At 43.0% G+C, this 10,687-nt stretch overlaps 2 protein-coding genes across 2 annotated transcripts; one reads left to right on the top strand and one right to left on the bottom strand.

Annotated features, from left to right (window-relative positions):
- The first annotated feature begins 6 nt into the window (after positions 1-6).
- Positions 7-2,891, top strand: LOC311145243 (complex I intermediate-associated protein 30, mitochondrial-like). The gene is made up of 5 exons (XM_084181477.1): positions 7-247; positions 1,054-1,581; positions 1,822-2,007; positions 2,326-2,400; positions 2,518-2,891. The coding sequence occupies exons 2-5, from the start codon at positions 1,081-1,083 to the stop codon at positions 2,656-2,658; spliced, it is 903 nt and encodes a 300-aa protein (XP_084037603.1). The 5' UTR covers positions 7-247; positions 1,054-1,080; the 3' UTR covers positions 2,659-2,891.
- On the bottom strand, positions 2,707-7,508 carry LOC311145242 (nucleolar and spindle-associated protein 1-like). The gene is made up of 12 exons (XM_084181476.1): positions 7,336-7,508; positions 6,981-7,052; positions 6,228-6,455; positions 5,920-6,088; positions 5,476-5,571; positions 5,187-5,299; positions 4,979-5,029; positions 4,647-4,888; positions 3,935-4,104; positions 3,698-3,820; positions 3,485-3,587; positions 2,707-3,275 (listed from the first exon to the last, which is right to left on the bottom strand). Exons 1-12 carry the CDS (start codon positions 7,411-7,413, stop codon positions 3,188-3,190), a joined length of 1,533 nt encoding a protein of 510 aa, XP_084037602.1. The 5' UTR covers positions 7,414-7,508; the 3' UTR covers positions 2,707-3,187.
- Between the last annotated feature and the right edge of the window lie 3,179 nt (positions 7,509-10,687).

The following is a 10,687-nucleotide window of genomic DNA, read 5'->3' as shown; positions in this document are numbered from 1 at the left end:
AAAACTAGTGGAACCGAAAATTCCAGCAGTGATTTCAGGGAGGGCTTTCATCTGGACGGACCACAACCTTGGACGTGCACGCTTCATGTTATTTAATCATGATTACACATTTATAAATCGGTTAGAGATTATACAGACAGTACAAGTGATGAACGCAATGCTATTTATTTACAATTTATTTAGAACTGGCCTAAAGAACGATCCAACCGGCATCAAGTTCAGCTGTCAGTCGCCGTGTAGTCAGTGGGTAAGTAACTACCTACATTGCATTTCCTGCTATCAAAACTAGTTGATAGATATTGTACATTCTGTGATTCACTTAGCTTGTCTTCATGGCTATTAACCAGAACCTGGATGTCTTGTTACAAAATGTTGATGTGGTCATCTAGCTATGGCTTAGCCCAATAACTCTTTAGTCCAAGGACCTTACATGTTCTGTTTAAGCGGCGAATTGGCTCTGGAAGCCAAAACAGCCAAGTACTCCATCTAAACGTGAATCGATTCTCAATTGCGGTACGTTTCTAGAAACATGAAGCCCTCTACTTTCATATCACATCAAAATAATTTCACAAACGCAAAATACACACTTACTGTAAATAGTTTTAGCCAGTTTTAACACAGTTGCAGCAGACAGTACCTTTGTGACAACACGTTTGTGGCGTACTTAGCACAGATAGTCCACTGTCTTCCGTCTGTTTTCCGTAAACAAGCGCTGTAACATGGAAATATGGCCGTGTGGGAACCCTAACCCTATAAAGGTGTGTATCAATTTAACCTTTTGTTTTTGAAAATTATTTATTGCCGATATGAAAGATAAGGTCCTTATGCTTCCAAAACAGTACCGCAAGAGATGCGTGTTAATGTTCAGACCGAGCGTCGCAACAAAACACCCCCCCCTACAGAAGATGCCATCGTCCAGTGTAATGTAATGGAACTGGGAGTGATGATCAAGGGCTACCTATGGCTATGAACATGACAATGCCCTGGCTGAGACTTTGTATTTGGTCCTCTTGACAGTCAATACTTGACTAACACTTGTCTTTTCCCCAACAGTAAGGCAAGAAACCAGGATTACTTTTCATGGCAGTGTCAAGGGCTACACATTTCACCCCAGCAGGGAGATTTCTTGGCTCCTGCTACAAACAGAGACTCTTGGCCCCCCACCTGTCTGTGGGATGGAGGGCTGTCTCCGGAGGAGAGTACAGACGGCCAGGCCAGACACAGGACAACACCCCCATATGGAAGAAGTTTGACTTCAATAAAGGTGTGGAGGGGATGCGAAAGCATTTTACCCTGCTGAAGAACGAGTTTCTGGGCCGCTGGACAGGGCCGGAGGGGAAGCCACTGATTGAACATTTCCTGGAGCAGACCAGGGTGATCTGGGAGTTCAGAGGGCCAGAGAGCCTGGAGCAGTGGACGGTGTCTTCAGACCGAGAGATCGGTGGGAGGAGCGAGGCCTATCTGAAGCTAGGCAGGAACAACGCTACGTGTCTGATGTATGGGACCCTCTGCTCTGCTCCCCCCAGGGACGGAGAAACGCGGTATAGTGGATACTGCACACTGCGCTCCAAACCGCCCATGGTTAGTACTGATGCTGTCTTAACTTAGCCCGGGTGCCTGTCTGTTTCTGCCCTCTTGCCAATGAGTTGGCATGATTACACAAACACTGGTACTCAGGCTAGTCTTTCCTTCCCCAGTAAGAGTGAAACGCTGCCAAACATTGAGCACGTCCTTCCATCAGTTCCATGCCTTAACCTTGGAAGCACAAATTTGGAAGGGATGGCCATGCGAGACGTTAACCCCAAAACGTGTTCTCTCTAGGGTTCGTTTGACAGTAAGAAGCATCACGATTGGTCCAGCTTCAACACCCTGCACCTGCGTATCCGTGGTGACGGGCGGCCATGGATGATCAACGTCGGGGCGGAGACCTACTTCTCACACCAGAAGGACGACATGTACAGTTACTTCCTCTACACACGGGGAGGACCTTACTGGCAAGATGTCAAGGTACAGCCTAGCCAGGGCCATTTTCAGTTGCAGATAGAAATTCCACGAATAGAGCCGATATGATTCCATAGTCTGCATGTCAGAGGCATGTTTGTTTTACATAGCCTACTTCTATCCGAACGTTCCAAAATGTTTGCGTCCTACTGAACGTCACCCAAGTCTCCCTTGCTTGGTTGTCTTCTTTCATTTTAAGGAAACTATCCTCAGTTGTTTGCGTCTCACACAGTACATAGCAGAAATAGGAAATTAGTGAAGCTATCACCGTGTGATCTTAGTCCAGAAGTATTTGGGTGCTAACAGTTGATTGGTCCTTTACAGATTCCATTCTCAAAATTCTTCCTCTCTAGTCGGGGGAGGGTACAAGATGATCAACATCCTCTCTGGTTGGACAAGGTAAGAAAATGTATGTCTGAGTGTATTAGTGTACTACATTGTACTCAGACAAGGGTACAATTATGATGATTCACTTGCTATGTTTTCTCAACTCTAATGTTAGTTTTGTGCTCTTAGGTTAACACCATTGGAATTACGTTGGGTGATAAGGCAGACGGTCCATTTCAACTGGAGATTGATTTTGTTGCCGTGTGTAATGACCGTGCACACACAGAGGAGTTTGCATATGAGGTATACAAGAGGAACCCTGAAGTCTGAGAACAAGCATCACCCACCAAATCCTCAATGAAAACGCTACTTCAAAATGCCCATTTACTACATGTATTTACAAGTCCGAAAAGGTACAACAACAAAAGCTTGCAGATGCACTGTAAAACACTTCCATGTGAATTACAGATATGACACAAATATTTAAGACTATGGTCTACCAACGACACTGGTGTACGAAATATGAAACATGTTAATGTGAACAATAAAGTTCATAAAAAACACTTAACTATTTTTTAATGTTGAGGAACTACAGAGTAAAATCGAACAATCATAACAGGTTGGAACTAAGAACAGTGCAGAGGACAGATGAGGTAAAGCAGTGAGAACAGGACAGATGAGATAAAGCAGTAAGAACAGATGAGGTAAAGCAGTAAGAACAGGACAGATGAGGTAAAGCAGTAAGAACAGGACAGATGAGGTAAAGCAGTGAGAACAGGACAGATGAGGTAAAGCAGTAAGAACAGATGAGGTAAAAACAGGATTTAAACTTTACAGAAGAGTGAAAAGTACAGAATAATTAGGTCATGACGAGGCCTCGTCTGGCTCCAAGCATCTCCTCTTTCTTCCGCTTCCTGTCTTCAGTCTGTTTTGTCCTCCTTTCCTCCCTGGAATAAAAGCAATATGGAAATCAACATAACAGGCAATTCAGCCATTCAGAGAGGGAACAAGTTTTAGGACAGAGGCTTTCTCAATTAGTCCCTTGGACCTTCTTCTCCAATATGTTTTGAGTAAATCAACGAAAGATGAATTGACAAAAGCTGGGAATTCAATCAAATTCTCCCTCCACTTTTAACTTTTTGTTCCCGATACTCACCTTGTCTGAACCAGGTGCTGTTTGTAGTTCTTCTGGTGTGAAGGAACAGTCTGAGACTGGTCAGCTGTGTTCTCCTTGGTCTCTCCAAAAGGCTTCAGCTTCCCTACAGAGAAGATAAACCAGGGGGTTATTGACTGTTATTAATCACTGACATTATCAGATTCACGCAGAATGGTCAGGTTCCTTTAGAATCTGAATGGTGACATATCTTACCCCTGTGAGGCTTGTAGGTGAGAGGTTTAGAGAGACTGGCCTTCAGATCAAAGTTGGCCTTCTTGTTGGTTCCAGGAGTGTTAGAAAGAACACTGGCGTTTGCATTAAACACAAATGCTGTTCCTTATGAAGGAAAAATACAATATAAAACAGTAAGGAATCCATTCAGTTGCAACGCATAGAAAAAGACTACATAGAAATTAGATTTAGCGTGATCTAGATTTAGAAGGACGTTACCTGGCGTCTTGGTGCTAGAGAGAACAGAGGTCTTGTTGACTTCACGTTTCCCGCCAACTTTAGTCTCTTTCCCAGGAGTGATGAGGTCCACACGGGGTGACATGCGTGCTCGTGCTGGTGTCTTCACCATGGACCTCTTGTGCTCATTATCCTGAGTAGCCTGAGAGAACCTGAACACACAAACCAGCAGTTGGACTTTATTCTGTAACATTTCATTCTAGAAAAAGGGGGTCACCTGAACAAAGCCAGTTAGTTCACTTCTATTGTGCAACAACTCATCACACAGGGCATGATGTGAAGTTCATCACAAGTGGTATACCTATAAGCAGCACTGTAAAAGTACATTTACATTTTAGTCATCTTATCCAGAGCGACTTACAGTTAGTGAGTGCATACATTATATATTTTTATTTTTTCATACTGGCCCCCCCCCCCCGTGGGAATCAAACCCACAACCCTGGCGTTGAAAAACGCCATGCTCTACCAACATCCCCTGCCGGCCATTCCCCTCCCCTACCCTGGACGACGCTGGGCAAATTGTGCGCCGCCCCATGGGTCTCCCGGTCGCGGCCGGCTACGACAGAGCCTGGATTCGAACCAGGATCTCTAGTGGCACAGCTAGCACTGCGATGCAGTGCCTTAGACCACTGCGCCACTCGGGAAGTACTTGGTACTTAACTAAATCAATAATGTTTAAAAAAAAAAGACTCACCGAACATTGATCCTGCAAGTGGACAGGACTGTTGGTCTGAATGGAACAACAGTGTCCTTCCGGGGGGAGTTAGTGGCTGTGACCCGGGTCCGTCTGCTTTTGTCCGTAGCTGGCTTGCTGGCCGAGAGTCTACGTTTGTCTGCAGCAGATTTGCCGGCTGAGACCCGGCTCTGTCTGCATTTGTCTGTGGCAGGTATCCGGGATGCTGGGCTGAACAGGGAGGCACACCTCGGGGTCGAGATCTGGAAAAACACAAATGATTGATCACGCCAAGCAACAATTGACTTGGAACCACTCATTCAGAACCTAAAGGTCCAACATGTACTACTTACTGCTGGAGGGTTTCCTTCAGTTGGTTTAGAAAGAGTCTTATCTGACAGAACCTAAAGAATACAAAAATACATATAATTAACCATTTGCTAAACGTATGAATTAGCTACGCAATTTTGTAATTGATAGTTTATTGGGCTTATTATTTGAGATTGAACATCAAACCCCACCTTGACCACAACACAAAACACCTCTATTATAGTTCATTACCTTCAGTTCCTTCACTGAACTTCTGAACAAATCCATTTGCTTGGTCTTCCTTTCCACGTATGAATCAATTGACTCCATCCTCTTGAAATGTGCCTCATGGAGCTTTCTGAAGTCTACAATAGAAAGTGTGTAAATTGTATTTTTTCAGGTCAGAATTTTCACTACTTAGCTTGAGGCTAAATGCATTCCGGACATACATTGTTTCAAGCAAGGACCTGAAAATGTGACCTTGGAGTTTGTGCATGTCTTAGATCATGTAGCTACAGAACATATGATTCAGATGACTAACTTGGTGTAGTAGGCTTCAGCATAGATTTAGTCCTCTTCAGGAGCCCCTCATGGCGAGGGATCTTTCCTACTGGTTTCACCACCTTCTGTCCCGCTCCTGTGCAAAGCAATATGAGAATGTGATCAATAATGATTTTTACATTTTAGTCATTTAGCAGATGCTCTTAGCCAGAGCAACTTACAGGAGCAATTAAGGTTAAGTGCCTTGCTCAAGGGCACAGACAGATGTTTCACCTAGTCGACTCTGGGATTCGAACCACCGACCTTTCGGTTATTGGCCCAACGCTCTTAACAGCTAGGCTACCTGCCGCCCTAATGATATATTATTAAAACCAGAGTTGATGCTCACGTAGTCACCCATTTTATAAACAAAAGCCAGGGGACACATCCACGTAACACTTGTGTAAAAATGAGTCTACAAATCATCCTAGTCCACCAGACCAACCTTTCTCAAATGTCACTGCATCTTTGTGGCCAGGTTCAGGCTGCGTCTCAACGTTGGTTTTCTGTGACTCCTCCACTAGTGCTGCCACCCCAGAATCCTTAGCGGCAGACGCTCTCCTTCTCTTAGCACTCCCTTGGCCGATGCTGGGTTCAGCCAGCTTCTCAAGCATCTAGATCGATAGTTCAAGTTTGCAATTCTCAGACAAATGCAGAGCAAACGCATATCCTTGATTGACATAGATACATGGAGACCACTGTCAGTGCACTAAACATTTTTGTGGGTCTTCTCATACCAAAAGGTTGCTATACCTCTGCTGGGGTGAGTGGCACCATCGGGGCACACACCGGTTCCTCATCTTCTGGCTCCTTCCTCTTCTTCGGTCGCCCTCTACCACGACGTTTGGTTACAAACTCCTGAGTTGGAGGTTTTAGGGAAGGCTCACCATCCTGTGATGAGTAGTTGACTTCCTGTGATGAATTGTTGACTTCCTGGGTTGAGTTGATATCATCCTGTGCAGCAATGCCAGTCTCATCTTCCTGCAAAAATACACAACCAGAGGTTTGCTACTAGCTGTAAAATTACAATGCAAAACATACCTAGTTATAAAACATACAGAAACAATTGAAAGTTAAGGAGAAATCAAAGTCTACATTGCAGATCATCTGTAGCTCAGCTGGTAGAGCACGGCGCTTGTAACGCCAGGGTAGTGGGTTCGATCCCCGGGACCACCCATACGTAAAAATGTATGCACACATGACTAAGTCGCTTTGGATAAAAGCGTCTGCTAAATGGCATATTATTATTATTATTATGTAGAAGTGTGATAAGCCACGTTTTTAAATGTCAAGTGCACAAAAACAGTGAAATGCCTTTCTTGCAAGCTCTTATCCCAACAATTCAGTAATCAATATCAATGCAGTAATCAAAATCAATGCAGTAATCAATATCAATGCAGTAATCAATATCAATGTAGTAGTATAACGTAAAATAGAACAAAAACAAACGAGAAATAGCATAATTTGAACACAAGTTGGAGGGCATCAAGCCAGAACTTAACGTACGTCCACTGCAACATCTTCCTGCGGGTTGTCTTGCTGGAAGTGCTCCTTGAGCGCCTTCAGAAGCTTATCAGCCTTTGTAATTGACACATAAAACACAGAGTTAGCTAGGTACATTGCACAACAACGTGGTGGATAATATAGGAAGTTTTCCCACGGGGGGCCAGTATGAAAAAATAAATAAAAATAAAAAATAAATACATGTATGCACTCACTAACTGTAAGTCGCTCTGGATAAGAGCGGCTGCTAAAATGTAAATGTCAACTAGCTAGTTGGCTAACGTTAGCTAGCTAGCGTTATCTAGCTAACGCACAAACAACCCAATGCAGTAACGTTACTGTTTGCAATTTACTGTACCTTCAGTTTTGAGGTTTTGAGCCCAACCTCCTTTGCAAGGCTGCGCAATTCGGCATACTTCATGGAATCCAATTCCATTTTTCTTATTTCAGCTAAAACAAATGAGCTTGCCAATGGAACACGTTTTACTAAACCGCTCCGTTTATTTGATCGAGTAACTCACAGACACAGTCAATTTATTTGTCGCGCCTGACGGTTAAAATGCTGAGGTTCAAAAAACTGGAGTATAAGCCATTTGATTGGCTGGCGGATGTACACGGAAGTACCTCGCAACCAATCAAAACTAATTTCTAGTGGCACCTTAGGTTCTCCGCTAGATGGCAATAAAACCACGGGGGAAAAAACAACCGAAGACACTTGAACTAGATGCGTTTCTATGTCAGAAGTTGTACAACGTGACATTTGAAATAAAATAAAATAATAGTAAATGTATGATTTCGAGTCATTTCAATCCTTCGATACAGATGATCAAAAGTAGGCCGTCATTGTAAATAAGAATTTGTTCTTAACTGACTTGCCTAGTTAAATAAAGGTAAAATAAAAATAAATGATCAAAAGCTGGAGAATGAGACCAAGCCATTGTCTGGAATCCAGCGACTTTCCATTGTGGACGATGCAACAGAGTGTGGGCTGATTCCCGAGGGATCTGTGAAGAGGCAACATGTCAACTCACTCAATGTGTCTTAGTAAGTTGCTTCATTACAACTAGCTAGTTAACGTTAGGTGTTTAATGTTTTGCTAACAATAAATCAAATGGAATATTACTAGTGTATTTACGTTGTCAGGTTTATAAAGAGGGGGAACACTAACGTAGCGCCGAGACCCCTACAGCAGGGATGACCAACAGGCGGCCTCCCTTTTGAAGGCCCTCGGATCAATTCCCCCCCCCCACCCCCCTAAATGTGGTTGTTCATCAACAGGTTTTATTTTCTTATGTCAGTCACTGATAGTCACTCAATTAGCCCATGTCAGCTAACATTTTTTAGATTGGTAATTTAGTCTAACAGCCAGCAATCTAAATGTATAGTAATCAAGGTCGAATTAGAGCTGGGGGCCCCCATTGATATTGTTAGTCAGTCCCATTCAGATATCATATTAAAATCTGCAAGCATTTCTCTCCACCCTATGGCAACATTTTGGTGAATTGCACGAAATGAACTCCAAAACTAAAACAATTGCTACATCTTCTCATCGCCCCATAGCAAAATGTGTAGAATTGCCAGTGGTGTAAAGTACTTAAGTAAAAATACTTTAAAGTATTACTTAAGTAGTTTTTTGTGGTATCTGTACTTTACTTTACTACTTATATTTCAGACAACTTTTACTTTTACTTCACTACATTCCTAAAGAAAATGATGTACTTTTTACTCCATACATTTTCCCTGACACCCAAAAGTGCTCGTTACATTTTGAATGATTAGCAGGACAGGAAAATGGTCCAATTCATGCACTTATCAAGAGAACATCCCTGGTCATCTACTGCCTCTGATCTGGCAGACTCACTAAACACAAATGCTTCGTTTGTAAATGATGTCTGAGTGTTGGAGTGTGCCCCTGGCTATCGGTAATTAAAAATAAATAACAAATTGTGCCGTCTGCAACTATGGCCCCTCATCATGAGTTCAGATGTTTTTGTGGCTCCCACCCCCATCAAAGTTGCCCATGCTTCTTCCTGATGTCGTAGCGCCTACTAGCGGCTGCCCAGGCTAGCACTAGCGTTCTTCAAGCTACATGTGCCAAAAAAGTCCAGACCCTTGGCATTCGGGAAAGTATTCAGACCCCTTGACTTTTTCTACATAGAATGTAATGTATGCATCATATCCCAACTCTCTAAATACATGGTCCCCTGTAGCTCAGTTGGTAGAGCATGGCGCTTGCAACACCAGGGTTGTGGGTTCGTTTCCCACGGGGGGCCAGTATGAAAAATGTATGCACTCACTAACTGTAAATCGCTCTGGATAAGAGCGTCTGCTAAATGACTAAAATGTAAATGTAATTGTTCTGAAGTCTGTTCCATTCCAGCTGAACAGCTCATCCAATGGAAAGTCAGCTTGACAATGTGTCAGCAGTGATGGATGACAGCCGCACTGATGAAGTGACCTCATCTGTCCATTAGTCACGGTGCATTCATGATAAGTCCGAAACTCGGAGCCTCAGAGTTAAAATGAACGTAAGTTATTTGCGTAGAGCTTCCTATTGTTTGATGCTGATACTCAGGCCTCATTTTCCCACGAGTTTCCGAGTCGTCTTGGAACACAGCGTCAGATGATCCTACCTGGGTCTTATTCATAAGGGCACACTGTAGCAAAACGTTTTGAAAGTGTTTATTGCACAAGTTCAGATAGTATGTCCATGTTTTGGAGTGTTTTCTTCTGTTTCGTGCCTACTGAACCCTGACCCTGTTCTGTTTCAGTTTTCCATCAACAGCACTGTATTCTCTTGTTCCATGTTCTCAGTTTTTTATTAAGTACTTTCTTGTAGCCTGGGTACCAGTATTTTTTGTGCCATCATGCCACTCCTTGTCATGACAAAAAAAAAAAAGCTGGGAGTAGTTTTACAAAAATTGATGATTTAGAAAGTGAAACGAAGAGTTTCTTCCTTGAGATGGTTTAATAAGTAGCTACCTCATATTCTACTGGTTGTGTTTTCCTTTTAGTAGTTCCTAATGCTAAATGGAACTATACTTGATCAATGTTTACTACTCATGTGAAGCTGGATGACTGAGACATGGCTTGTTGTGTTTTTATATTCTTCTGTTCAGGTATTAACTGATATGATAACCAATAAACGGGTCTCAGTTGCATGAACATGTTGCATCTAAAGTGTTGTTTGGAAAACCCCGCAATATAATACATTAATGTTTGCTATCACTGAGAGGCGGTAGGCGTCTCCTGAGAGGCAGGACCATTCCTTTTATGTTAATGTATGCATTGAAGAGTTCAGACCTTGGTAGGGAATTGGGACTCAGGAATGAGGAGAAGACGTGAAGAAGATGAGGAGAAGATGTGAAGAAGATGAGCGTTGTAATGCCACACAAACCAGTCCAGTCATTCGTGCTATTGGCACCATGCTGCTTTTTATTGCTGAATTTCTGATGCAAATTTCTTCAGTTAATACACAAACAAGACGGGAGACTCCGTCGCTCCAGCATGCCCAGGGCCTCTCTCTGGAGTGGATAGTCACACCACAACCCACAGTCAACTCATTCTGTTGGTTATTAGTAATACTTGATCAACAGCCTGAAATCCAGTCTTTGCGCCCCGTCATCCCACTCCTTGTCATCCCAATTATAGCACAAACAGACATGGATTTCAGGCTCTTGATCAACGTCATACATCTTTTATCACAACGG

The sequence above is a fragment of the Coregonus lavaretus genome (assembly GCF_964263955.1).
Source record: "Coregonus lavaretus genome assembly, chromosome: 18".
NCBI classification, from domain to species: domain Eukaryota; kingdom Metazoa; phylum Chordata; class Actinopteri; order Salmoniformes; family Salmonidae; genus Coregonus; species Coregonus lavaretus.
Note: the sequence above shows the minus strand (reverse complement) of the source record. Positions and strands in the feature narration are given on the sequence as shown.